The 27615-nt window shown below is 40.1% G+C and overlaps 3 protein-coding genes across 7 annotated transcripts; 2 read left to right on the top strand and 1 right to left on the bottom strand.

Annotated features, from left to right (window-relative positions):
- Positions 1 to 516: 516 nt before the first annotated feature.
- On the top strand, positions 517 to 7348 carry sart1 (spliceosome associated factor 1, recruiter of U4/U6.U5 tri-snRNP). The gene is made up of 20 exons (XM_052588077.1): positions 517 to 1018; positions 1176 to 1230; positions 1327 to 1382; positions 1945 to 2071; positions 2197 to 2302; positions 2405 to 2482; positions 3853 to 3952; positions 4069 to 4211; positions 4355 to 4561; positions 4655 to 4767; positions 4846 to 4991; positions 5135 to 5259; positions 5644 to 5808; positions 5898 to 6008; positions 6096 to 6183; positions 6272 to 6362; positions 6455 to 6590; positions 6678 to 6767; positions 6912 to 7033; positions 7118 to 7348. Exons 1-20 carry the CDS (start codon positions 772 to 774, stop codon positions 7134 to 7136), a joined length of 2325 nt encoding a protein of 774 aa, XP_052444037.1. The 5' UTR covers positions 517 to 771; the 3' UTR covers positions 7137 to 7348.
- A 540-nt stretch (positions 7349 to 7888) lies between these two features.
- On the bottom strand, positions 7889 to 18625 carry LOC127985873 (endothelial PAS domain-containing protein 1). 4 transcript variants are annotated; one of them, XM_052588081.1, is made up of 17 exons: positions 18524 to 18625; positions 17392 to 17561; positions 16830 to 16955; positions 16633 to 16704; positions 14950 to 15182; positions 14743 to 14873; positions 14580 to 14664; positions 14415 to 14491; positions 14153 to 14328; positions 13965 to 14071; positions 13648 to 13795; positions 13406 to 13563; positions 13250 to 13335; positions 9598 to 9845; positions 9428 to 9500; positions 8738 to 8810; positions 7889 to 8665 (listed from the first exon to the last, which is right to left on the bottom strand). In XM_052588081.1, the coding sequence occupies exons 5-17, from the start codon at positions 14999 to 15001 to the stop codon at positions 8400 to 8402; spliced, it is 1680 nt and encodes a 559-aa protein (XP_052444041.1). In that variant the 5' UTR covers positions 15002 to 15182; positions 16633 to 16704; positions 16830 to 16955; positions 17392 to 17561; positions 18524 to 18625; the 3' UTR covers positions 7889 to 8399. The 4 variants fall into 4 exon arrangements, with proteins under 4 accessions (XP_052444041.1, XP_052444038.1, XP_052444039.1 ...); XM_052588078.1 differs by lacking the exons at positions 16830 to 16955; positions 17392 to 17561; positions 18524 to 18625 and having other exon boundaries at positions 16633 to 16823; XM_052588079.1 differs by lacking the exons at positions 16830 to 16955; positions 17392 to 17561; positions 18524 to 18625 and having other exon boundaries at positions 13250 to 13323; positions 16633 to 16823.
- Positions 18626 to 18929: 304 nt separating this feature from the next.
- LOC127985461 (dipeptidyl peptidase 3-like) lies at positions 18930 to 27515 on the top strand. Of its 2 annotated transcripts, none has more exons than XM_052587463.1 (18): positions 18930 to 19062; positions 19508 to 19808; positions 19888 to 19977; positions 20070 to 20207; positions 20292 to 20366; positions 20832 to 20919; positions 21047 to 21180; positions 21292 to 21422; positions 21551 to 21609; positions 24029 to 24223; positions 24304 to 24416; positions 24518 to 24610; positions 24763 to 24825; positions 24910 to 25034; positions 25115 to 25235; positions 25323 to 25502; positions 26534 to 26696; positions 26818 to 27515. In XM_052587463.1, the coding sequence occupies exons 2-18, from the start codon at positions 19539 to 19541 to the stop codon at positions 26958 to 26960; spliced, it is 2181 nt and encodes a 726-aa protein (XP_052443423.1). In that variant the 5' UTR covers positions 18930 to 19062; positions 19508 to 19538; the 3' UTR covers positions 26961 to 27515. The 2 variants fall into 2 exon arrangements, with proteins under 2 accessions (XP_052443423.1, XP_052443422.1); XM_052587462.1 differs by lacking the exon at positions 18930 to 19062 and adding an exon at positions 19190 to 19333.
- Positions 27516 to 27615: the final 100 nt, after the last annotated feature.

Genomic DNA, 27615 nt, shown 5'->3' with positions numbered 1-27615 from the left:
CAAAATGAATTGTTTTTTACATTTGTTTTTACCTTAACAAGTTTTTAGTTTTCACATCTCCTTTGGAACATATGTGGTTTTCAGAGAAGGGCTGTATTTTTGTTTTGTATCTTTCTATGGAGGAACTTCTCACTTCAACTTGCTCGTGAGGCACTATTTTCTGTACAGTTATTTATTGCCATTTAAGAATAATAATCGTGAAAAGAAAAGTACTATACAACAATGTCTAAACTGAACTGAAAATGTTTCTCTCTTCACGTTCGTGCATCTAATGTTTACAAATGAATGTAATTACTTTCCAGGTAAGTTTTTACAAATATTTTACAATGACAATATAAAAGCCAGTTATTTATTACAACATTTATTACAGCATAGTGTTACAAAAACGTTTCTTACAACAGTATTGTTTACATTATTAATGAGTTTTATCAAAACTACATAGAGATTAACGACCTCCAAATTAGTAGGTGGCGCTACAACCATACAACTCCATCTTTTCTCCATTTAACCCGGAAGCTGTCAGTGCAGCACTCCGTCCATCACACGGTTGTCTTGTTGCGGTAGTGCTAGTTGTGTTTGTTTAGTATATAAGTCAGTTCCCGATCAAATAAATACTAAATAATGTATTAATAACAACGCGCTCAGTATAAGTTAGCTTTGAGACCATGGTGTGTTTGTTCTGTTGATATTATGTAAAGATTTACCGGTTCATAATCAACTGTAGTGCAGCAGAGAGCAGTAAAACACATTTAGTCCACGAACAGACCCGGTATGGGATCATCAAAGAAACACAAAGAGAAAGAGAAGGAGAAGGACCGGGATCGCGAGCACAAGAAACACCGTCACAAGGATCGAGACAAGGACAAGGACCGCGAGCGAGAGAAGAGAAAGAGATCCCGCTCCAGAGAGAGGAACAGCCGGGGAGCAGAGAGAGACCGGAGCGGTAAAACAGAGAGGAGCAATGCGGAGCCGAGAGTCAAGAGAGAGAAGCTTGATTCTGCTTTCGAGGACAACAGCGGTCAGTCACCCTGTCCACAAACTTCAGTAGTTACTAGATCTTTGTTAACATACTGATCTACACCACTGTCATCAAAATATACTTTTGAATATTGGGCGAAGGAGAGATCCCACTTGAAAGAATCTCTATGGGTTTGATGGAAGTCTTTGTTTTGCAGAACCAGGTCCCAAATCTGCCAGTGGTGATGCTTCACTCAGCATTGAAGAGACCAAGTATGTTTTGTAATGCTATTTTTAATAAATGGGGTAAATGTAATACATTAAAACAGATGTATATTTTGCTTAACGTTATTTCACTTTGTTTTGCAGTAAACTGAGGGCCAAGCTAGGTTTGAAACCCCTTGATCTCCATGAAAGCAAGAAAGGTAAGAATCTGATAATCATACATCCGAGTGCTGTTTTATACACTACAATTCAAAAGTTTGAACTTTTCTTCAGTACTTCTGAAGGATCATGTGGCAATGAAGACTGGAGTAATGGCTGCAGAAAATTCAGTTTTAAGTCACAAGAATAAATTGTTTTAAAACGGTGTTCCTGGGGCTCAGTAGTAGAGCAATGCATTAGCAGCGCAAAAGGTTGTGGGTTAAATTCCCAGGGAACACACAACATACTGATAAGGGGAAAAAATGTATAGCCTGAATGCACTGTAAGTCGCTTTGGAAAAGAAAAGCGTCTGATAAATGTAAGTGTTAAAATATATTCAAATTGAAAGCAATTATTGGAAACTGTTATAATATTTCTGCTTTACTATATTTTTGATCAAATAAATGCAGCCTTGTAAGCATATGAAACGGCTTTCAAAAACATTAAAATGATCATTCTGACCCCAAACGTTTGAATGTTAGTGTACACATTTAATTGCTTTGAGTGCAACATCTTATTTGAGTTTTTTTTCCTTAAATCTGTGATTGTTTGATGATATCTCAGAGGCTGGGACCAAGGAGGAGCCCCTCCTGGCCGAGACCATCAATCCTGTCCATATCAGACAACAGGCTGAGATGAGAGAGAAACTGGCTGCTCTTAAAGAGAAGCGTCTGCTCAATCAGAAACTGGGGTAGGACGTTTTGCCACATGCAAAAGATAACCGAACTTCTCCTATTACAGTTCCATGTTAGTCAAACTAAATCAAAGATTAAATCTTACTAATATCTGCCTATCTGCCTTCTTTTGCATCTTCAGGAAAGTGAAGGTGCTTGGAGATGAGGAACCATGGCTGGACGACACAGCTGCCTGGGTGGAGAGGAGTCGCAAACTAGCCAAAGAGAAGGAGATGGCGGAGAAGAGGGTGAGGATAGAGAGAAGAGACAACTAAATGACTGGCCTCATGTTTTGCTTGGCCTTTAGCTGTCTTTTAAATTTGTTTTCTGTGCAATTCCTTTCTCAACAGGCCAAGCTCCTAGAGGAGATGGATGAAGAGTTCGGTGTGAGCAGTCTGGTCGAGCAAGAGTTTGCACAGGAAAAAAGGGTGTGTGACCTTACTAACACTTTCTTAATCCCCTCTTTCTCAGTCACAATTATTTTAATATAAAAAAATAAAAATAATTATATTACAATATGCAGGGTTGGAAAGGTTACTTTTGGAAATTTAATCGATTACATAAATATCTATATAAAATGTAGTGTAAAAAGTAGTAAGTAGTCTAATAAGTAGTGTAACTATTTCAATTACTTTATAAAAGTAATGTAACTGATTACATTTGATTACTTTAGTACATTTCTAGCGAGTGTTTTCAACTGTTCATTATTTTGAACCATTTAAACTGGGCAGGGTTAATCTTACAGAAGCACTTAACACTGATTACTGTCAGACTTTCAAAATCCTTCGTCTCCTGAATTAAGGTTATAATTAATATTAAAGCACAACTTACCCAAAACCAGACTTTAGCACCCTTTTTTACTTTGAGATTGTTCTGTGGTTAAATACAGGTTTAAAATCATAACAATATATATATATATATAATGATACTGATACTGTTTTTCATATATTGCACCAGGAAACACTGGCATCTAACAATGCCTTGGAGGAAAACAGTTCATCCTAAAAAAATAAAGCATATACACAAACCGTAATAGGAAATTAAACAGTTATTAAATAAGCATGTGTCCGCTTTTGTTTCCCTTAACTCCTGAAACATTGGTGTCAAATATTTTGTAACGGTCAGTGCAATGTGGGATAAAAATTAATTAAATCTGTATGTCTGGTAAAATATTTAAAATGTAACCTCCTTTGCAATCATTAACGTTTTCATAAGTAACTAATTTAATTACACAGTTTTTTTCTCATCAACTATAAATGAAACTAATTACTCACTGACAATATTTCTCACAAATAACACATTTTACAGATTGCCTTAACTAGAAAGTTTTATTGTAAAAAAAAAAAAAAAGAAGAAAAAAAAAAAGTTATTAATGTACATGACTTTTCCATGTCTAGAAATTACACACATAAAATGTGACTCTTTCATACACAGGTTTTCCAAGACTGCAGGAAACCTGGTTCTTAAAGAAAATGACAGTTGTTAAGGGGGTGAATTAAAACAAAGAAATATAACAGTTTTAGCTCATTTTCATATTTATACAGAATTAAAGTTATCTGTATGCCCCCTTCAAAGTTTACTGAGGCCGTCTATTTGGCCCTGGTCCCTTAAGTACCACCTGTGCTTTAATCCACAGAAAAATGATTAAAAATAGCAAAATAAAATAGCTTTCATCATGTAACAGTTGTTGGTATAAACGTTCCTCCTTTTAATATGTGTTTCTTTGTAATGTATTTGTATCATGGTACAGCAATATCCACTTACATGTTGATTTGATTAATCGTTTTTTACTAACCAGGACGCATACAGCTCACGTGATCTCAAAGGGCTGAAGGTTCAACACAAGATGGACTCTTTCAGAGAGGGGGAAACGGTTATCTTAACTATAGAAGACAAAGGTGAGGTAACACGATGATTCTGAATATAGATAAATGCATCTACTAAATCACTGACACCACCTACACACACTCTCATGGGCACACTCAAAGTTTCTCCACGTGGGTGATTTTCACAGGCGTTCTGGAGGAGGAGGAGGACGTGCTGGTAAATGTGGGTCTGGTGGACAAAGAGAAAGCGGAGAAAAATGTGGAACTAAAGAAGAAGAAGCCAGATTATAAACCTTATGAAGAAGAGGAGAGTGTGGATGACATGGTCACTGTAAGATTGCATCCCAAATTCCAAATTCTCTGAATGCATTGAAACCTCACATGGCCAAAAACACCACTGCTGTTAACCAATTAAAAAGCCTGCTTTGTGATGTCGTCGTCTTCCTTGCACAACATTCTTTGAATTCTTTCCAGTTCAAGACGAAGTCTGTGCTGTCTAAGTACGATGAGGAGATCGAGGGGGAGAAGAAGAAGAGTTTCAGGCTGAGTGCCGGAGGTTTTGTGGGAGGTGAGAGAGAGCGGGAGCTGCAGGCCATCAGAGAGAATCTGCGCAACCAGGCCCAGTCTCTGGACATGCCTGCTCTCTCCCTCGCCAACGAATACTACACGCCACAGGAGATGGTGAGAACAATGTGTTGATGTGCACTGGGTTTCAAGTTTGATTTCATTCTTGACTAACAGTCTTAAAAATGATTTTGTCATGTGTGACACTAGGTGGGTTTTAAGAAGACCAAATGCAAAGTCAAGAAAATCCGGAAGAAAGAGAAAATTCTCAAGGCTCATGACCTCTTGGTGGATGAAATTCGAAGCACAGATTTCGGCTCCAGGTAAAGCCTTCACACATTTGCTGTTAAATACTCCAGCGACACCAGTTACTTCAACCCAAAACTGGTTCTGACACTCAGGTCTCGAGGGCGAGGTAGAAAGCAAGCAGATGAGGAGGAGAGGGCGGAGCTTGGAGAGGTTTCTGTGGAGGCCAGCAGCAAGGCCAGTGATGTCCTCCAGCAGTCAGATGACATCAGAATGGCTGACATGGACATTAGTGATGATGGTAAGAGATAACCTTTTCTTGTCTGAAGTTTCTTTTTATTCTTTTTTTTTTTTTTTTTTAAGGCTTTTGTTCTTCCCTTTGAAATTCAAATGAATTGCATCACTATTCTCTGCACTCACATGCTTTCTCCTGGTCTCTCTCAGAGGACTTCACCCCGCCAGCTCCTACTGTATTAGAAGAAGATGAAGCCGAGCAGGAGCTCCAGAAACAGCTTGAGAAACAGAGGAAACTCAGACAAAAACAGATGCTCAAAGACTCAGGAGAAAAGGTCTGCACTTTTCATTCCTGAAGCATTGCTTTGGCAATGCAGCATTTTATATTTTATTTATATTTCTACATATTTAAACATATACACAAGTCAAAAGTTTGAAATTTTTACCATTTAAAATAACTGTTTTCTATGTGAATATATTTTAAAATGTAATTTATTTCTGTGCTTTTTCAAAGCTGAATGTTTAGCATCATTACACCAATCATATGAAAATGTAGTATTATCAAATGTAAAATGTAACCAACGGCTACTTTTAATACCAGTAATTACAATAATTTTAACATGCATCAATACTATGTTCCATAATACTGTTTGAATTATTAGCAATATTGTTTATACAGCGGGGTTTTTTTGTGTCTTTGCTTGTATTGTTGTTTTCAGGTGGCTCAGCACATTAATCGACTCGTGAAGACGGGAGATGATGACAACGACCCAGACAAAAGGAACAACATTGTGTTTAATGCCACCTCTGAATTCTGCCGCACTCTTGGAGACATCCCCACATATGGGCTGTCAGGCAACCGAGAGGACCAAGAGGATATGATTGTACGAACCTTCCCAACCCTTTTCTCACCTAAGATCTATTGTTTCACTTGCTGGTATGGAATGTGTCTGTTTTTGTTTGGGTCGTACAGGACTTTGAGAAGGACGATGAGAAAGAAGGAGCCGGACAGTCAGACTCTGATATGGATGACAACGTGGGCTGGAGCACCGTCAACCTGGATCAGGAGAAAAACCAGGCCGATGTGAGTCTTCCGCTCACCCCACTGACAGCAATTCAATTGGACTGTGAAACCTTTACTTCAACGTGATTTTTCTGCTTACTGTTATAGTTTTCCATAACCTCCACGACTATTCTGGATGAGGAGCCCATTGTGAACTCCGGTCTCGCTGCCGCTCTACTTCTGTGCAAAAACAAAGGTGAGATGTCAACCGAAGCTGATTTTTGAACTGAATAGAATGAGCAATAATGTAATTTATTTCAGAAACATTCACTTAACTCTTTCAGGACTGCTGGACACACAGATGCTGAAGGTGGCTCGTGTTAAAACCCCAAAAGGAGCTCTGCCAAATGATAACTACGCCATCGAAGACAAGATGTGAGTAGCTGTAGCAAAACCTTCTCCAGTGGCTGTTTCTTTTTTTTTTTTTTATCTAAGATGTTCACATTTCCTGTTCTTTTCCATCGCAGGAATATTGACGACAAGTACAGCAGGAGGGAGGAGTACCGAGGCTTCACTCAGGATTTCAAAGACAAGGATAACTACAAGCCAGACATCAAAATCGAATACGTTGACGAATCTGGTCGCCATCTCACTCCTAAAGAGGTCCGTGCACATGTGGTTGTTCTCAACCAGTCGCGTCACTAGATAGGTTCCTCCTCCTAAAATGCGGCGTCATTTGTTGTCCTCCAGGCTTTCAGACAGCTGTCCCATCGTTTCCATGGAAAAGGCTCTGGCAAGATGAAAACGGAGCGGAGGATGAAAAAGCTTGAGGAAGAGGCGGTATGTTGTTGTTTTTTAAGATCGCCAAGCATATTAAATCACGAAGCACCATTATCTGACACATTAGAATCATGAAGTCTCAACCCACAGGTCTAAGTATGGTCGTAAGTCATGTGACTTTTTGCTTTGTTTGATTTAATGTAGCTGCTGAAGAAGATGAGCAGCAGTGACACTCCTCTGGGCACCGTTGCTCTTCTGCAGGAAAAGCAGAAGTCCCAGAAAACTCCTTATATTGTGCTAAGTGGCAGCGGGAAGAGCATGAATGCGTAAGTATTTTTTCACGATTCCCATTCCAGCTATAATTATCCATCTTCATTCTGTTTGTTAATTGTCTTATCTTCTTTTCATAGGAATACTATTACAAAATAAATCTGAATACTGGAACCAAACAACGGGTCTTTCAGACAAAATCTGCTCATTTTAGCTGTCTTTTAAATGAATAAAGTCACAACTACTTGTTTATATATACAAAAATTGTTTTGTTTAAATTCATACCCTTGATTTGAATTTTTGATTCATACAATTTTCTGTAGAGCACGGTGTTCTTTGTGTCCCCCCACATTAAAAACTGTTGCATTGAAGCAGGTCTAATATTTATGTATTACAAGCATTTGGGTTTGTTTTGTAGGAGTTGTTAGTACGTATTACACATGACTAAAGGAATATGCTTAAAATATGTAACTTATTAGACATTAGGTACATTCAGGAGTTCTGTAGCTGGCATTTGCACCTCTGTTTTTGGCCCTACCAGTACTGTAAGTACCAGTATCACAATGATATTAGATGCTGCATTGCCATTTAACCATTTAACAATGAGTTTTACTCAATTGATACTAGTGAGTTTTAGACAGTGGACTACACAGAGAATTTGCTTATCTGTCCAACAGAAAAATAAGCTTCAAACCTTTTCTGATTCTTTTTGACCATGCAGGTGCTGATTCTCTCATTGTGTCCACTAGAAAAGAACATTAATTGTCTATCTAAAAAGGCGTTCAACAGTGTCATTTCAACATGACGAAACACACTTGACCTGCACTATGTAGAATTAAAATACTTTTTATGGAAAATGATGAGTAAAGTCTTAATCTCATGTGAGTGCACACCATTCAGATGACGCTCTGTTAGAACACAACTTTAAAACTTTATTAAATTTGCATGAAACTACTATGTACCAACTATTAGTTGGTATATTAATAATATACCATGTAATAAAATTTAAACCAGATGTTAAGGGAACAATTAAGAGCGCCAAACACACTCTGACGTCATATTAAAAAGTTTTAAAAGTAAAAAAAGTGAATCGAGACATAAATGTGACAATGCAAACAATAAATCCTTGTTTTTTTTCATAAAGGTTTCTAGAATATTTTAAAAATGCAACACAGCAATGGCAGAAGATGGGCCTTAACACCATAACCTCTGAAGGAAGTGCAAAAGCCTAATATTAGATTAATACAATTTTACAGACTTTACCACAATCACACAGGTTTTAGTAATGTACTCTTAAGGCAATGCTTGCTGGTGTTGACTACTGGCAAGTGCTGTTATTATAAAGATGCATTAAAGACCAAGTGCATGTAAGTGATAAATTGTATTCCAATGCACATTTTTAGTGTTGCATTTTGTTTTGTATCAGCACCAAGGCACACTTGAGGCAACTTGGTCCAAAACAGCTATAATTTCTGTCCCTTGGAGCAAATATGATGTGGGGTCAAGAGGCGCATTGACCTCACATTCCCAGCCGCTCAGCACAGGCAGAGTCAATGGTGCTGGGAGCGCTTTTACATCAGCACGGTATCTTCTGTTCTGAGGATGACACCTGGGATTCTCTGGAAGCGATCTGAACTTAATTCCAAGAGTATTTGGGTCTCCGCCATATGGCCTTGGTGTTGATCCATCTAGAAGAAAAGCAGAAAATGTAAAAACAGAAATGTAATATGAGAAAGCATAGTCTGGAACCAATCGCTTACCAAAAGTCCAGTGTGTTCTGTTGGGACGTTGCAAAACTTTAAGTGCATCCTCCCTCCAAAGATATGTCTCACCCTGAGTAGAGAAGCATGATAATTATTCTATTTATAATTATAAACCTGGAAGAGGAAATGAGTCCAGTTACTTAATGCCAACTTATTGTATTTCCAATGTATTTTCAGGGCTTGTTCACCTCCAAAATACTCTTTTAATATTTATTCATTCATATATTTATGCTTTATGTCCACAACATTCTGCTGTGAACGTGTAAGAAATACTGCTGCTCCAGCTATAACATATATGAAAACCCCAATACATAGCATACAGGAAATAATCCCGTAGAGGATCTATACAGGTGGAGCTGGGGATGGTGGATGGTTTCTAAAATGCTCTGCAACTGCTACTTTGAATGTTGAGCAGCAAGCTCATTGGTTGATAATACAAAAAGAACCAATCAGCTGCGGGATGTAATAAAGATGTCCTTATGTCAGACTGAGTTAGACCTATCAGACTGTGCCATCTAGAGTTTCATGACAGAAATTTGGATTTATTTTGTACAGTTTGGGAAATAGTTCCATAAAGTCTCTGCTGAGTCAATTGACAGTACAATGGGCCAATTAAATTGGAGGAGCAGAAGTGTTACAGAACTGTAAGAAATATAAAGATATTATGTATGAACATGTGCAGAGTACCTTTGAGTTTCTGTTCACAGGATCTAGACTCTCATTCCACTGCTGTGTTGATATCAGGTCAGTATCGTTGTTTCTACAACAAAATAATCATATGGTGTTTGTTAATGGTTTGCAAAATGAAAAATAAGCATTACTGTAAAATAGGAAATTAACTTTCTTATAAGACGCACCTGTTTGTGAAAAAATAATGACTGACACTTTGTTTGGTATGTGTAAGTCTCTTTAAAGGATGAAAGACTGTTCCCTCTGAATTTTGCAGCCGAGGGTCCAGTTTTTGATGTGGACTATTGAACGATGATCCACACATATTTAGTTCAGCGCTGTCCTCTGTCCCCTCGAAAACGGGAGTTAGCAAGAAGTCTTCTCCGTGCATTGGAATGTATGGAGCCAGACTGTCCAAGTCTAACTCACACAGATCCTACAGTAAAGCACAGCACACAGGAAGGTTTTTCAGAAATATGAATGGGTCAATACATGTTTGTCACGTTAGTGTTATGGGAAACACAGGAGAAGGAACCAATTTGCAGGTATGTCGTTTATTAGGGATAATCCAAAGGGATAAACAGTCCAGGCAGGGTCAAAACCAGAAGATCAAAACAGACAAAAACAAGACACGAACACAAGGCAAGGCAAGACAAGAATGACGGGCATGAAATAACATAACATTAAACAAGGACTCCGTCACACAGACTAAGACAGACTGGGTATTTATACACAGAAGGATAATGGGGAAACAGGAGACAGGTGGGGGGAACAATCAATTACGCAACAAGGAGGAAGGTGACCATATAAGGGAACAGGAAGTGATCTGGGACAGACACCGTGAGAAGGAGGACATCTAGTGGAACCCCGGGGAACAACAACCCAGACACTGTGACAGTACCCCCCCTCTACGGAGCGGCTCCCAGACGGTCCAAGACAAAACACAACACAGAGACCAGGAGGGAGGCGGACAGGTGGAGGCTCAGGGGGAGGGACGGAGGGCCGGAAAAGGAACACATGGGGGACAAACACCAGAAATGTAAACATAAAACAGGGAGACCAGGAGGGAGGAGGACCGGAGGAGGTACAGGGGGAGGGACGGAGGGCCAGACTAACTGAGGGGAACAGACAGAAACATAACAGGAACCAAAAACAACACACAGAAATCCATGAAGGACCTGTTGAGGCGCCCACCCGGGTGGAGCGGAAGACCACCACGGCCTTGGGGTCAAAGTCTAAACCCTCCAGGGCGGAGCGGAAGACCACCACAGCCTTGTGGTCAAAGTCAAAGCCCTCCAGGGCGGAGCGGAAGACCACCACAGCCTTGTGGTCAAAGTCAGAGTCCCCTAGGTCGGAGCAGACGACCACCACATCCACGTGGTCGAGACAGGAGTCCCCCAGAATGGAGCAGCAGACCATCCAGTGACTTGACTTGGCTCTGGAGGGTCCACTGGCACCCGACTCGACTCCTGAGAGTCCACCGGAACCTGACCCGACTCCGGAGAGTCCACGGAAACTCAGAATAGACTCTGGACTGTCTGTGAAGACCTGAGGTGCCTCGGCTTCAGGCACTGCCTCTGGAACGGCCTCGGACACCACCTCGGTAACGGCCTCGGGAGCGGCCTCGAGCACCGCCTCGGCCTCTGGAACAGCCTCGGGCACCGCCTCGGCATCAGGCACCGCCTCGGCATCCGGAACAGCCTCGGGCACCGCCTCGGCCTCTGGAACAGCGTCGGGCACCGCCTCGACCTCCGGAACAGCGTCGGGCACCGCCTCAGTAACTGCATTGGGAACAGCCTCGGGCACCGCCTCGGCCTCGGGCACCTCCTCGGCCTCCGGAACAGCATCGAGCACCGACTCGGCATCGGGTGCCACCTCGGCCTCTGGAACAGCGTCGGGCACCGCCTCGACCTCCGGAACAGCCTCTGGCACCGCCTCGGTAACTGCAATGGGAACAGCCTCGGGCACCGCCTCGGCCTCCAGAACAGGATCGAGCACCGCCTCGGCCTCCAGAACAGCAACGGGCACTGCCTCGACCTCGGACACCACCTCGGCCTCCGGAACAGCCTCGGCATCGGGTGCCACCTCGGCCTCTGGAACAGCGTCGGGCACCGCCTCGGCCTCTGGAAAAGCAACGGGAACCGCCTCGGCCTCCGGAACAGCATCGGGCACCGCCTCGGCCTCCGGAACAGCATCGGGCACCGCCTCGGCCTCCGGAACAGCATCGTGCACCTTATCTGGAGACTCAGGCTTTGAGTCGGCCATCTTGTGCTGTGGCGCTGGGCTGGCGGCCATCTTTTGCTGTGGCGCTGGGCTGGCGGCCATCTTGTGCTGTGGCGCTGGGCTGGCGGCTATCTTGTGTTGTGGCGCTGGGCTGGCGGCCCTCTTGTACTGAGACGCTGGACCGGTGGCCAATTTGGGCATTGGCGCCGGGTTAGCGGCCATCTTGTACTGTGGCGCTGGGCTGGCGGCCATCTCGTGCTGTGGCACTGGGCTGGTGGCCATTTTGTGTTGTGGCGCTGGACTGGCGGCCATCTTGTACTGTGGTGCTGGACCGGTGGCCAATTTGGGCATTGGCGCTGGGTTAGCGGCCATCTTGTACTGTGGCGCTGGGCTGACGGCCTTCCTGGGCAGTGGTGCTGGGCTGACGACCACCCTGCCGGAAGAGACAGGAGTGGCTGGGGCATCCCACCGACACCGAAACTGCAGGTACCGCACGAATTCCCAGAACTCCAGCGTCTCCAACTGCGCCATCTCTTCCTGAGGCACTGGATCATCCAGCCCGCCATTGAAGTGGTCTTTAAGGGCCGCATCATTGTATCCCATGCCTTCAGCCAGGGACCAGAACACTTGAGCCAGGGCACCCACTTCGTTGCCCTCTTGACGGAGGGCGGTCAACCGAAGATACTTGACCCGCCTCTCCGCCATCTTGGCTGGGGAACGGAAAAGTGACATACCGCTGGTTCCTACGTTGACGGAGTCCTTCTGTCACGTTTGTTTTATGGGAAACACAGGAGAAGGAACCAATTTGCAGGTACGTCGTTTATTAGGGATAATCCAAAGGGATAAACAGTCCAGGCAGGGTCAAAACCAGAAGATCAAAACAGACATAAACAAGACACGAACACAAGGCAAGGCAAGGCAAGGCAAGGCAAGGCAAGGCAAGGCAAGGCAAGGCAAGGCAAGGCAAGGCAAGAATGACGGGCATGAAATAACATAACATTAAACAAGGACTCCGTCACACAGACTAAGACAGACTGGGTATTTATACACAGAAGGATAATGGGGAAACAGGAGACAGGTGGGGGGAACAATCAATTACGCAACAAGGAGGAAGGTGACCATATAAGGGAACAGGAAGTGATCTGGGACAGACACCGTGAGAAGGAGGACATCTAGTGGAACCCCGGGGAACAACAACCCAGACACTGTGACAGTGTTACTGACTGACTGTTTTAAAAACTGACAATAGTAATAAATGGTTCTTGAGCACTAAATCAGCAAATTAGAAAGGATTGTGACATTAAAGCCTGGAGCAATGACTGATGAAAATTCAGATTTGCTGTCAAAGAAATAAATGACATTTTATATATAAAATTACATAAAAATATTTAAAAGGAAAAAGTTATTTTACGTTGAAATAATTGTACAATATCACTGTTCTTACTGTATTTTTTCATCAAATAAAAGAGCCTTTTTGTAACATTAAAGTATCTTACACTGCCAAATATTTGAACAGCAGTGTAAATCTGTTTGGTCTATGAGTACAGTAATAATTCATTCGCGTGGTTTATTTCTATAAATACTATGGTATTGGCATCTGATACCACAAGTACTCACACAATTGAAATTGCAGCACTCTTCTGTGTTATGTGTGATCTCTGTACAGTCATGAACTTCCTGCATGTCACTTTCTGAGAAAAAAACTAAATTCATTTTTATGGTTTTAATATTTGAAACACCATATCCTGTCACATTTTCACATGTTGATTTTACCTCTTTGGTTTAAAGCTCTTGTAGGACTGTTGCACTCATCTGATTTGGTGACAAGTGGAAAAGCGGCAGGATTGGATTCTTTGAGAAGGAAGTCATGTGGTTTCAGAAGTTGTTCTGTCTGCTTCAGCAAATATGTCAAATCGGGCTGCTCCACTCCACTACAATAGTACAAATTTGACAAAAATCACACTTCCTTGAAAATGAACCCTTGACCTCGGGATTGCAAGTGCTAATTTTCTAACCTAAGAATGTAATTGATGCAGACGACACTCTCTGGCACACCAGTACGACTGTTGCACACCAATGATGCGTCTGTTTCTGCCCACACATAGCCACCATGTCCGTGCAGCAGCCGATATTTACCAGTCGACACCTGACCCTTGGAAAACACTGTACCATAAAATAAAAACAAAAATCTTGACTTCATAAGATTTCCAATATCTTTGAAATAACAAGGTCATGCGGGTTTCGAATGACATTGAGTGTTTTTTTAAACACATAAGCCACGATAAAACAAGGAAATTCAAAGCAGAAACAGATGACAAGATATCCCTCTTACAGTAAACGTGTGCCCTGTGGATTTTCTGGCAGTCAGATGGATGATAGTACTGGTACACAGATTGGCCCAACAGCTCTGTGTTATGAAAGCCAGTCAACTTCACAACCCTGAACCAAAAAAGAGCTTCAGATATAAAGGTGAAAACATTTAGCTTTTTGCACTTGTAAGATGCATATATAAGCTCATACCTTGAGTGGCAGTAGGTGAACTTCATGTCTGGGCTGTGTACGCTCATGAATGTACTTATATTCAGTGCTGCATTCAGTTCAGTGACGTCTTGCATGGGCAGAACCCTGCACTGAAGGACTAGACAACTGGATCCAGGTGTGGAAGATGACTTTTTCTTTCCAGTACACTGAATAATCTTCAGACAGCGAAAGCAGAGATGTGAAAACAATAAAGATTGTGTGCTCTTTTGTGAATAACGGAAAGACAACAGTAGATTCTTACTTTCCAAGGAGTCAGCTTCTGGTTCATCACACTTTTAATGCGGAGGAACACCTCACATTCTTGCTGTCCTCGGTTGCCTGAAACATTCCTGATCGTAAACCAGATGGCACAAATATATGAAATTTGAGGTCAGAGTTTTGCATCTTTTCAGCAAGATGCACTCACCGATCAGTCTCGTGAGAAGGTCTTTGACCTCCATCTGATCACATGGATGCAAGAACTCCAACAAACTCCTTCCGATCAAATCCATCTAGAAGAAAAAGCATCTGAGATTACCTAAAAGTGGCAGTAAAATGACATGCACTTCATTTCGTTTTAGTGTTATCACCTGGTTAATTCCAGTGTGTGTAGTTATGCCCTTAGTGGTGAAGATGACCTTGCCATTCAAAGACAACAAAACCACAAACCCTCCGAAGGCAGAATCTAGCAACTCCCTTTCATGAGATTTAGCCGATACTCCTACAATCACAACAGCCTTTAGAAAACTTGCTTTCTTTTGACCCCTTTTCTATTTTTAACCCCATTCTCTTTCTACCTGGTGAAGGAGGAGATGACTGAGTCATCATGGACAGTGCACAGGTGTTCATAAGATCCCTCAGGTGCAGGTAAGCGACTGTGAGACGTATGACTGAAGCTTTGTCTCGCTGACCATCCGTACTGGGGTCCAGAGGCAGAAGAGCAGTTAACTCCTTGAACAGCTGACTCTCCTTTCTCCGCCTGCTCTGTGCTGCCAAACGGGAATGTGCTTTTCTCCATTCTGTGCAAACCCTGTAGTTAAAGTTAGAGAATTTGAATAACCAGAAAAGATTAAGTTGTTTTGCTATATCTTTCAGCATGGCAGGTTTAGAATTCATAGTTGCATTTTGTACAACAACATTTGCATTTAAATGTTTCATGGACTAGTCTTCCCATAAAGATGCAAATTCTTTAAATGCCATTGTAATGGTTGTATGTGCATGCTGCTGTTGGCCTGATTCTTTACACGCGTCATTCAGAGAACGAAAGATTCTGCAGACAGAGGGCAGCACCAGTACTGATGGAAAAAGAGACGTCATGACTGCGTCACTTTGGCTTATCACTGCCAAGCGTAGTTGCCTGCAGCTTCTGATACAAATGTCATGCCTTCTGAGAATACATCCCCACGTGCATTGAAATGCTTTTTACATTCACTTTTTCTAATCTCCTTTTTTTTTTTTTTTTGCCTGAAAATGTAAACAAATAAAGGTAAAACAACTGCTGATTTTAGCATCATGAATCTATACAATTATTTAACAAGAATAACCAAAATTTCTTAAAACTGAAGGGACTTTTAGGTAAAAAAATAGTTAGGGAATATATGGTGGCATGCAAATAATTGTCAACATTTCTCCGCATCATGCCTTTTTGCAAATACACATTTTGTTGTTTGAGTCTGAATATTTTAGGCATTGCAAAATGGCACTAATATGCAAAAGGCATGTTAATAGAAAAATGTAAATGTATTTGATAAAAATGCTTGTTTCACCTATTAACCTATAATTTTTGACTAACAATTAAAAACAGTCAAATTAGGTAAAATTGAAATGTTATATGTGCATTTGGTCCCAGCTTATCCGTTTAGTTCTGAAGAATGTACTGGCACTATTCACAAAAAAAAAAAAAAAAACGAATTCATTGTAAATTCAGCTTCAGTGGAATAAGCAATGGATGATATTTCAAATAACATCTTATTCATTCAGTTATTTGGTATATCTTTCCACACAGCAGACTCAAAATGTATAGAGTGTCTAGATGCAATATTTGTTTTGTAGAAAAATATTTGCATTTCTCATGGAATAGGTTTAGTTTTTGGTAAAAAAAAAAATAACTTTTGCATAGTGCTTTTTTGCAAATGGCTGATTTGCTGTTAGGGCATTATCTGAAAATTTTAGTCATTTGCAAACATACTAAATGGCACGATAGCAAGGATTTTGCATGCCACCGAAAAGTTCCCAATTTAAGCATTTTATGTTTTTATTTTCTTCAGATTAAATTGAGTTAATGTAATTTAAAACATTTAGTATGTTTGTTTTGTCCCAAATCCTCAGAATAGTTCTAATGCATTCAGTGGCACTGTTTATATATCATTGTTAATGCAGCTTCAATGAAATCAGCAATGAATGATATTCCAAACAATGGCAGACAGTATTTGTTTTGTATTTCCATGTTACTATCATTAACTAGGTTTAGTTGTACTCACCTCCTTTTCTTCCGCTCAATAAATATGTGCTTTCTTCTAGCTTTTCCATGGCACTCGTCACTCAGTTGATCCCTAACCATTTCCAAATGTTTTGAAATCATTTTAAAATGTAAGATGACTCAAAGTGATCATGTGTTCATGTCAGGCATGTTACCAGGTGATGTATGTTCAAAAAAATGAGCAACTGACATACTCACAGATAACTGGATAAGAGTAATCTCTGGGCACGTTCATGTTTATAACCACTTTCTCTTTAGAGGCCTTTAGACCCTCCCCTCATGTTCCATGTGACAGTTGGCCATTAATCACCCATAGGTTTACATCTGTCAAAACAAGATGGTCTTTTACTTTTCTGAGAACTCAGATCTTGTAGATAATCATTTGGTTTTGAATAATAACCGCCACTCCGGATTCCAGAAAAGTACAACCACTTTAAAAAAAGAGTGTATTCTACGTTAATTTATAGCAATGAAAACATACATTATATTTTCTTAATTCCTGTGAACTTGAGGTAACTAAGATAAAATCATAATTGCCACTATCATACAAATACAGATAGTGTCAAGAGGTTGTGGCACTGGCTACAGACCAACACATTACATAATCCAGTAATAAAAATAAAAAAATTCATGCGGAGATCTTGCAAGTAGAGCCATTTAAAATCTAGTGAACATATGAAGCAAAGAGTAAGTAGTTTTAACACCTAAATCAAATGACAAAACTAACAAATCTGTTGTCTCAATATGCTTGAAACATTACCTTAAAGTTAGCCATTCCCCACGTGGATCGCTGAAAGGCATGTTTGAGTCTGGGCTTGTAATAGTACTCCATTGTTCGAAGCCCAAGCATATCTGTAAGGATACATTTCATAGGTGGTATCACTGCAGAGGAGATCTTCATTTTCACGTCTGTCCCACTTCACTTTATCTCTGAAATGCAGAAACATGCATCCGTTTTTGATCAAAGCTAATTTTGGGTGGCACAGAACAGTGCTGGAATCACAGGCATCTGTAAAGAAATTCAAATCAAATGTAAAAATGGGAAAAGGAATAATTTCCTTGCTCTGTTCTCCTCCTCTAGTAAAGAGAATGAACACACAGGCAGCAATCAACGTGCCGTCCCAGTGACCTGTTGGATCTATGTGATTTATTGACATTTGCTTTCTGTGATTGGCTTGCGCTAAACACATCTTTGTTGGCTGAGATAACACACGCTGGTGAGACTATTAAATATATATGGATGTAAAGTCTACAAAACAATTATTTTGTGTTTGTCACCGCCATCTAAATCAAAAAATAATTTTCACTCTTTAATCTGCTTATGTTCATTTTAAACACATGTACATTATCTCACTAAACAGAAAAAGAAAAACTACATTTTATTAAAAGTTTTGCATTTGGCATTGCGTCTCTCTGAGATCAGCCATCCAAGAAAAGAGAAAAGCTGAGGCCAGTGTAATGTGTAATAAAGCCAGGAACGGTTCATCTACAGGTGCTTGAACTCCAAAAAAGAGCTTACTATCTTCTCATCTGGCGCCACTAGGATCATCTTGATGCCCGGAGCCCCAGACTCCACATTGATTAACATTCCCACCCTTGAGAAGTGTGCCAAACTTCCAGGACCGGAATAAACACTGCACTAATTTGAATGTTTGGAAGTTATGCTCAGTTTTTAAGATAAAATACTATAAAAATAGTGGGGCACAAAATTTTATTCCAAAAAGTATTTCACATTTGTGTGAAAAATACTACTTGTTTATCACTAAGTTTATTTACTTGACTCATTGTGGTAAAATAGTCAATGGTTTAAACGATAAATTTACTGACTGATTGATTTGTAATGGATTTAACTTTTAACTATTACAATTTGGGCTGGACTATTTATTTCACACCTTACAAAAAGCAGGCATATTGACCTGTCCCCATCTGCGACTGTCGAGAAATCAAACCCTCAGCTGCACAACAAACACATGATCCTGGTGGTCCAGATGCTGTTCAGAACATGCAAATAGACAATTTCCTGTTGACAGAAAGTTTATTTTAGAGTGCAGGGAAATGAATTCCACATAAGTATAGGCTACTCAAGTGATAAACAATAAACGTTCTTTTCAACAACATTAGCAAAAAGTCCAGTCCACTAACGCCAGAAATCATCTATATCGATGCTTTCTTTATATTAAACTTACATTTGAATGTTTAAATTTGTACACAAACACACAAAAAAATACCCTCCTAAATTTGCTTTTGACAAAACTACTATTTCATTTGCAACCAAAAACCTTTTCACCTGCTGTTCCTATTGGTTCTCACACCAGTCAGTTATCTTTCCCGTCGTCTGATTGGCTGAGGGGCGGGTCATCCAATTGAATGAGTAACGGAAGTATATTCGGAAGCTTGTGCTCATTTTGACAGGACTAAACGCACAATTAAGGTAGAAGTTATATAATATGTTATTAATAATATCTTGTTTATCGCTTAAAGATAAACCCTACTTTCGCTATTATATATGATAATATAAGCGGATAGTGAATTATCGCTCATATGTTTGCATGGTAACGTACAGATGAACGGGATTTCATTGTCTGATTTCCTGCACTATCAAGTGTGCTAACAGTATTAGCTCAAGTCCCAGAAGTGAAAGAGAAACTCCCTTTGTCAGTGCTGATTCACATTTCAGCCTTATAAGCCACACTTCTGACGGTGTATGTTTACATTTTGAAATATTAAAAGTATCTACTCATCTAACGTTACTGGCTTGTGTTAGCGGTGTATGTAGAGTTTATATGTGTATCATCAATAATAATCAGGTTATTTTCTGCTTTTGCATATTGAGATATTCAATAAGTGTCTGATTTTTTGTTGTTGTGATTTTTCAGTTGATAGCGATCAAGCTGCCTAAAATCTGAAATGGTGGATTCTCAGTATTACCTCCCAAATGACATTGGGATCTCTGCTCTGGACTGCCGGGAAGCTTTCAAGCTCTTGTCTCCCAAAGAGCAACTGTATGCACACTACCTCTCTCGGGCGTCCTGGTACGGTGGCCTGATCGTGCTGATCCAGACGTCTCCCGAGTCTGCCAACATCTACGTACTGCTGCAAAAAATGTTCCGTGCTCAGGCGCCACAGCAGCTGGAGACAGCAGCGACTGCAGCTGGACTGAGCGCAGAGGAGTATCAGGTGAAGAACCTGTTACCAACACCAAAGTTAACATCACTGCTGTGTCCATTTGTCATAACAATGTAATATCTGTTTCCAGGCCTTTCTCGTATATGCTGCTGGGCTTTATGCAAACATGGGGAACTACAAGTCATTCGGGGACACCAAATTCATCCCCAACCTACCAAAGGTCAAATATGTCCCCCGTGTGCTCTATCAGAATTTAATGTTAAATCCCAAAGGTTTTAGTGTTTGATGAATTCTGCTTACTTTAATGTGCAGGAGAAGTTCAAGGCTCTGGTGTGGGAGAGTCTGGCCTTTAAACAGAGCCCCGGTGACATGGAGAGACTGTGGGGCTGCTGCTGTGAGTCCCTCTACTCCCTGGAAGACAAGCAGAAACAGCTCGGCCTGGGTGAGAAGGTAAAAGAAATAAAATCATACAAAATGACTTTTGGACAGCTCAGACTCGGGTTGGTGTTTTATCTAATAATGCCTTTCTCTTAGGGGATCTCGGCATACTTCTCAGGGAACTGCTGCTTAGAAGACGCAGAGTTTGCCCAGAAATTTCTGGACTCCAAGGTACAGTGCACACGTGAGAGATCTGGCTGAATTAATATGACACAAATAGAGTATTATCTCTCTGCTTCAGTTGCTCTCATTAGGGGTTGCCACAGCGGTAACTGCACAAATAATTAATCGGTTAATTTTCACTATTAACTAGGGGTGTAAAAATATATCATGCACAATATATATTGCAATACAAAAATGGAACATTATGTATCATGAATAGTGAAAGTGTAATGAAAGTGTAATTATTTAATGTAGCATCAAAAATGGTTAACCCAGGAGGTCACACATTTGAGCTTCTATTAATTATTATTATTATTAAAATATATATATATATATATATATATATATATACATTTCTGAACCCCTGAAAAATATTTTTGCCCATTTACCATGTGAGCCATTATTTTGTTGTATGTTTGCTGACAGCAGCTCTTTCTAGTATACTAATTTAGCAGTACCTAATCATCCTTGCAGAACCTGAGTGCCTACAACACCCGTCTGTTCAAGACTGAAATCGATGGGAAACGGTGCTATGAGGTGCGTTTAGCGTCTGCCGAGAAGGGTGAGTATACAGGGCAGTTTAAATCCAGTTTGATTGAAATAACTTTTCATTTCAATCTTTTATTCTTCATTTAATTTTTTCCTTCTCGATTATTTTCTCATTGCCTTTATTTCCCTCCCTTCTGCAGATAACTGTGCTGTTGAGGGAAAGAGTGAAGTTTGTTGTGGCAAACATGAATTTGAGGATGGTGTGTTCTCTGTTAAGAAAGGCGATTATGCCTTTCTTATGGAGAAAGTGTGTCAGAACTTGGAAAAAGCCAAGGTATGACAACATTCAACCTAAAAAACAAAAACACAGATTCACTGGTACTTTTGGGTGTGAGATGCAATCGATGACCTTTTAAAGCATGAATAAAAAAGGATTATGTTTTAGGATTATGCAGGGAATGACAACCAGAAGAGGATGCTGGAGGAGTACATCCGCAGTTTCTCCTGTGGCTCAGTGGAAGCCCATAAAGAAGGCTCCCGCTATTGGATCAAAGACAAAGGACCTATTGTGGAGAGGTGACTGACCTATATTTAACAGAGCAAATTCTCAACATAAGCCTAAATGTTTGGTTTTATTGTTGAGCTATGCTTGTATATTCTAAGCTTATTCTCTTTTTTTTCGTATTGTTTTCATTTTTATACAGTTACATTGGTTTTATTGAGAGCTACAGAGATCCATTTGGCTCAAGGGGTGAATTTGAAGGTGAGCTCAAATATTTTTATATCTATTGTTTTGCCCAGACTTATTTAAAGGGGGGGTGAAATGCTATTTCATGCATACTGAGTTTTTTACACTGTTAAAGAGTTGGATTCCCATTCTAAACATGGACAAAGTTTCAAAAATTAAGTTGTACGTTTGAAGGAGTATTTTTGTTCCCAAAATACTCCTTCCAGTTTGTCACAAGTTTCGGAAAGTTTTTTTCGAGTATGGCTCTGTGTGACGTTAGATGGAGCGGAGTTTCCTTATATGGGTCCTGAGGGCACTTCTGCTGGAAGAGCGGGCGCTCCCGTATAGCGAGGCTGAGCACAGACATTTCACTGATCAGAGCGATTCACTGATCAGAGCGAGAGCGTTGACAAGACAAAAGAAGTGTGTTTTTGGTTGCCAGGGCAAGACAACCCTTCACAGATTACCAAAAAAAGAACAGCATTAAGGGACCAGTGGATAGAGTTTATTTTTACAGAGCATCAACGGAGTTGTGCAAGTGTTTGTGTTTGTTCCCTGCATTTCGAAGATGCTTGTTTTACAAACAAGGCCCAGTTTGACACCGGATTTGCGTATCGTTTATTTCTTAAGGATGATGCAATCACAACGAAAAAGGGTCTCGATCGTGTGTTGAGTAAAATTGCTTAAAATATCTCTGCCTCCTTGTTAGTGCGTCCCCTCCCGGAGACCCGGGTTCGAGCCCCGCTCAGAGCGAGTCGTTGCTGCTGCTGCTCTCGTTCAGTTTCAGCCTCAGGATCTGATTCTGGATCATAAATAAACATCTGAATCTGACTGTAAGCCATGGTTTGTTTTGGATGATGGTTTTTCCCTCACGGTGTCACAGCTTCCACATGCTCTCAACGCAAAAGCCTACTGGCGCTCGTGATTCTTTAGCTCCGCCCACACGTCACGCCTCCAGACGCTCGTGTTTTTCCGGGAAAAATCGGTACAGACTATCTTTCTCTTATGAATATAATAAAACTAAAGACTTTTTGGAGTTATGAAGGATGCAGTACTACTCTATAGGTACTCAAGATTAACAGGATATTGAGTGAAAACGAGCATTTCACCCCCCCCCCCCCCCCTTTAAAAACGCATTATGCAGTACATACATACAGGAGACCTCATCTATAATTTTTAGATTTTATTTCTAATTAAAAATATGTTGTTTTTTGGCAGACATAAAATCTAAATGATCAAAATGATATCATAATTTAAAAAATATGCTTCATTTAAAAGAAATAATTTCTTGAAAGACAATCTTAATTAGTTTGACGTGACCGTTATTTATTTATTTATTTATTGTTACTATTCATTTATAATCTTTGTTCATCAAATCAATGTCATGTGGAAACCCCAACATGCAAAAAAAACCTACTAGTTAAAAGTTTGGGATCATTAAAACTTTTTTTTATAATTATTAATTTTTTAATTCAGTAATGACAATGTGTTTAATGTTTTTAAAAAAATCTTTTAAAAAGTATCACAGTTTCCATAAAAATATTAAGCAGCACAATTATATGTTTCTTGAAAGTGTACTTTGCCATTACAGGAATAAAACGACATTTTAAAATACATTAAAATAGAAAAAATTTATTATAAATTGAAATATTTCACATCATTATGTATTTTTAACAAGGGTCAAAGACGTTAAGATGTCCGCATCAAGAAAAATGTACAAAAGTGATTTTGTGTCCATAGAAAGCACAATAAATGTAAGTAAAATGTCTACTTTTAAGGTTTTAAATAAGTTTTTGGAGAATAAAACGTCAAAATTTGGTTGAAATAATGTTACATTGTCATTCAGTGTAACACAATATTTATGCAAAATTCTAACAACATGCTTATTCTGACGTGTACATATTAAAATATGTAAATGAATAATGGAACATACTAAATTTGATTGTGTTTTAAATTAGTACAAAATTCTTACTGACAAATGGGCAAAACCTAGGATAGTGGCAAATGTTAAAAATGTAAAATTACAACTGATTAGTATTTGGGGTGAATAATTAGTCTTTTAATATGATTCTTACACTGAATGACATTTTACTGGGTGTCTTCTGTAAATCAGGGCAAAATGTATGATATTTATTTTTTGCTCACAAAAAAAAAAAAAAAATTCCAATTAAATAAAACGAAAAACTTTTTCCTTTTTTTTGGGGGGGGGGGGGGGGGGGGGGGCTAGAACAGTTTAAAGCAGTATTGCACTTTTTTTTTTTGTGCTTAAACACTTTTTCGTCTTTGACCCACAAACAAATGCAGCTTTGCTGAACATCAAAACTGACCCCAAACTTTAAAAGCTGTAGTGAAAAAGAGTAAATGACACACAAATTGCTTAAAACAACTATTCGTAGATTCCCAATTATGACCACAATGTCTTTCTCTCCTCCACACTCTCCATCTGCTCCATCAGGTTTTGTTGCTGTGGTGAACAAGGCCATGAGCGCTCGCTTTGCTCAGTTGGTGAGCTCGGCTGAAGTCTTACTACCAGAGCTGCCTTGGCCTCCAGCGTTTGAGAAGGACCGCTTCCTCAAGCCAGACTTCACCTCTCTGGATGTCCTCACCTTCGCCGGCAGCGGCATCCCTGCAGGAATCAACATTCCAAACTGTAAGCCCTCTCATCCAACATTTTCTTTTTTTCCAAATGCAGTCAGGTTTCATTTTTTTTTACCATTTCTCTATCTGTAGATGACGACATCAGACAGACAGAAGGTTTCAAGAACGTGTCCCTTGGCAATGTGCTGGCAGTTGCATATGCCACACAGAAAGACAAGCTCACCTTCCTTGAGGAGAGTGACAAAGTAAGACCTAAGACTGCTGTCTGTGGGCTTCTAATGAATCTAACATTTGTAACGGAGGCTCAGAGTGGTAATAACTCGTCCTCTGTGGCTTCTTCCCGTAGGACCTGTACATCAAATGGAAGGGTCCTTCGTTTGAGGTACAGGTGGGACTCCACGAGCTGCTGGGTCATGGCAGCGGGAAGCTCTTTGTTCAGGTTGTGAAGCACAGTCATTGTTGTATATGTGTGACTTTTGGACTTTATGTACTTAAAAGTCGATTTTATATGAAGAAATCTAATTGTGTAATCATCAACACTGACAGTACAAATGTATCACCATTTGTTTTTATGTGTTTGTATTGAAACAGGATGATAAGGGAAAATTCAACTTCGATCAATCTGCTGTTCGGAATCCAGAAACAGGAGAACCGGTGAGGTTTTTATAATTTTTTTTTATTTCACTGTGCTTTATGCATCGTGGATGACAGTCCCAAAACGGTCCTTTTTGATTGCAGATCTCGAGCTGGTACAAGGGTAGCGAGACGTGGGACAGCAAGTTCTCCACCATTGCCTCGTCTTATGAGGAGTGTCGAGCCGAGTGTGTAGGTCTCTACCTGTGTCTCAACAAGCAGGTGCTCAGGTGAGGCACTGAACTTCAGCCACTTCTGCGTGAATTCATTCATTAAGGTATGGATGCTGAGCAATTTGTGCGTGTGGCAGTATTTTCGGGCATGAAGGGGAGGAAGCAGAGGAGGTTGTGTATGTGAACTGGCTGAACATGGTGCGTGCCGGCCTGCTGGGGCTGGAGTTCTACACGTCAGAGAGCAAGAGCTGGAGACAGGTGAGATGTGGGAATGCGCAGAAATCATTGTTTCTCGCCATTGATGGTTTTCCGATCTTAACACTGTCCTATATCTCCTTGTCGTAGGCACACATGCAGGCCCGGTTTGTGATTTTGCGGGTTCTGCTGGAGGCTGGAGAGGGACTGGTTGGTCTGAAGGAGTGTACGGGGGCAGACGGACGGCCAGATGCGGTCATAACACTCGACCGCAGCAAGATACACACAGTGGGAAAGAGCGCCATCCAGAGGTTCCTCTGTAAACTGCAGGTACAGACTGTTACTGGGTTCAAATAGAAATCGCAACTGAATACTGCACCACATACACTGTCTGTTGTTAAAATAATATACTACATATCAGTGTAATGTAGTATAGTTAATATTTTGATCAAATGTTTATATTTACCATTTACATTTGAATCCTTTATATTGAGAAAGTTTTTTGTAATTTATATTAGTTTACTTTTTAATGTTTATGTAGTTTTTTTTATTATTGTTATTATATATTAAGATTTTTGATTTTATTCAAGTGAAACCTATTGAAAATGAGAAAATGTTACCTTGGCAAACAGCGGAAAAATAAAATGTGTTTATTTTATTTGCTTTATTTCAGTTTGTCTTATTTCAAGGAATAAATGTTTTCACACTGTGACTATCACAGTGCTACTTTATTTCTCATAATTGTGAATTGTGAGACATGATATATATATTAATATGTATTATAAATATGACAATCTTAAGAGATTGAACTTCATCTCATAGTTAACTTTTTTTTTTTTTAATAGGGAACAGAAATGAGCTTCTGCATGAATACTTCTGCAAATAGCCATGGTTATGTTTAGTAATACAAGTTTTGACCCTGGACCACAAAACCAGTCATAAGGGTCATTTTTTTTAAACTCAGATTTATACACAAATTAATAAATAAGCTTTCCATTGATGTGTGGTTTGTTAGGATAGGACAACATTTTGCTGATATACAACTATGTGAAAACTTGGAGTCTGAAGCCTGAAATATTGAGAAAATCACTTTAAGTTGTCCTAATTAATCATTCGAAATGCATATTACTATTAAAAAATTAGGTTTTGATATATTTACGGTAGGAAAAATACAAAATTTCTTCATGGAACATGATCTTTACTTAATATCCTAATGATTTTTGTCATAAAAGTAAAATTGATCATTTTGAACCAAACAAAGTATTGTTAGCTATTGCTACAAATATACCCATGCGACTTAAGACAGTTTTTGTGCTCCAGGGTCACCACTGAGTTTGTATTCTGGTTTTCTTTTTCTAAAGCTGCACAAGTCCACAGCTGACGTGGAGGGAGGAAGGGCTTTGTATGAAGGCTACTCTGCGGTGACCGCTGACGGCACCCACAATTTCCTGCGCCTCAGAGAGACGGTTCTGCTCCGTAAGGAAGCTCGCAAGATGTTTGTCCAAGCTAACACCTACATCAAAGGTTCGTGTTTAGCCTCCCTCCTTCTCCATGCCCGGAAAAATGACCATTTGCATATGATCAGAGGCATAGTAACACAGCAACACATATACAAAAGTTCATAAAGTGCTGCTGTTTGTTGTAGATGACGCTGTGGACCTGGTTGAGTATGAAGGCAGCGCTGCAGGACTCATCCAATCCTTCGTCGAACGCTTCCAAGACGATGCCGAGAAGGTAGAGGCCGAGCTGCTGGAAATGAGCTGCGTGGACTCGGCCTGCTGGTGCTGAGGGACACACAGTCCACACTGAGCCACAGCAACTTTCAGAAATGAACAAAAGGCTGCAGAGTGCACAAAGAAGGCACTGGTAATGATTACAAAACCTTTCACACGTAGGAGGAAGGAAGAACCACACACACATCCAGTAGTTTACCTTTCCCCACTGATCTTCTATTTTATCTGTTCACTTCTAAACAAAGGCAACTCTGATTAGAGTTTTAATTAGAAATTTCTGTTCCTACTTGGATTCAGACCGCAGCCCACACTTCCCACACAGGCATGTGGAAGCGCTGACAAGACTGAACTTGCTGTGCGAGGGTGGGGCTTATGTAATCGCAACATGTAACACACTTTCTCAACTTACTTTAAAACGGAAACATGCTCTGTGCTACTTTCGGATCATATATAGTCTAGAGTTCATCTGCTGATTCAGTATCATATAAAAGAAATCTGCACATCATTCACTGGTTTAAAGGAATTGTGGTTTCTCGAAATATGTTGTCAGTGTTCAGTGTGGATGACGGAAACCAACAGCCCCTACAAAATAAAACCAATCATTTCTGAAGGTGTTTTATTGTTATTATTTACTTTCAAAATATCCGAACATTTGTGCCATGCCTTTTTCATTATACAAATATTTTTCAAATATTTTCATTATACAAGAT

This window comes from Carassius gibelio, chromosome B21 (genome assembly GCF_023724105.1).
Source record: "Carassius gibelio isolate Cgi1373 ecotype wild population from Czech Republic chromosome B21, carGib1.2-hapl.c, whole genome shotgun sequence".
Taxonomy (NCBI): Eukaryota; Metazoa; Chordata; class Actinopteri; order Cypriniformes; family Cyprinidae; genus Carassius; species Carassius gibelio.
Note: the sequence above shows the minus strand (reverse complement) of the source record. Positions and strands in the feature narration are given on the sequence as shown.

Bases quoted from the DNA above. Each gene is read 5' to 3' on its own strand.
- LOC127985873 (XM_052588078.1), bottom strand. From the start codon at position 16,733: ATGATTTCAAAACATTTGGAAATGGTTAGGGATCAACTGAGTGACGAG. The intron at 15,183-16,632 runs GTGAGTACAACT...CTTTAACTACAG, and splicing joins ATTGAGCGGAAGAAAAGGAG to GGTTTGCACAGAATGGAGAA. The intron at 9,846-13,249 runs GTGAGTACTTGT...GCTTTACTGTAG, and splicing joins AGTGCTGCAATTTCAATTGT to GATCTGTGTGAGTTAGACTT.
- sart1 (XM_052588077.1), top strand. From the start codon at position 772: ATGGGATCATCAAAGAAACACAAAGAGAAAGAGAAGGAGAAGGACCGG. The intron at 4,212-4,354 runs GTAAGATTGCAT...AATTCTTTCCAG, and splicing joins GTGTGGATGACATGGTCACT to TTCAAGACGAAGTCTGTGCT. The intron at 6,363-6,454 runs GTGAGTAGCTGT...TTTCCATCGCAG, and splicing joins TACGCCATCGAAGACAAGAT to GAATATTGACGACAAGTACA.
- LOC127985461 (XM_052587463.1), top strand. From the start codon at position 19,539: ATGGTGGATTCTCAGTATTACCTCCCAAATGACATTGGGATCTCTGCT. The intron at 21,610-24,028 runs GTGAGCTCAAAT...CTGCTCCATCAG, and splicing joins CTCAAGGGGTGAATTTGAAG to GTTTTGTTGCTGTGGTGAAC. The intron at 26,697-26,817 runs GTTCGTGTTTAG...TGTTTGTTGTAG, and splicing joins AGCTAACACCTACATCAAAG to ATGACGCTGTGGACCTGGTT.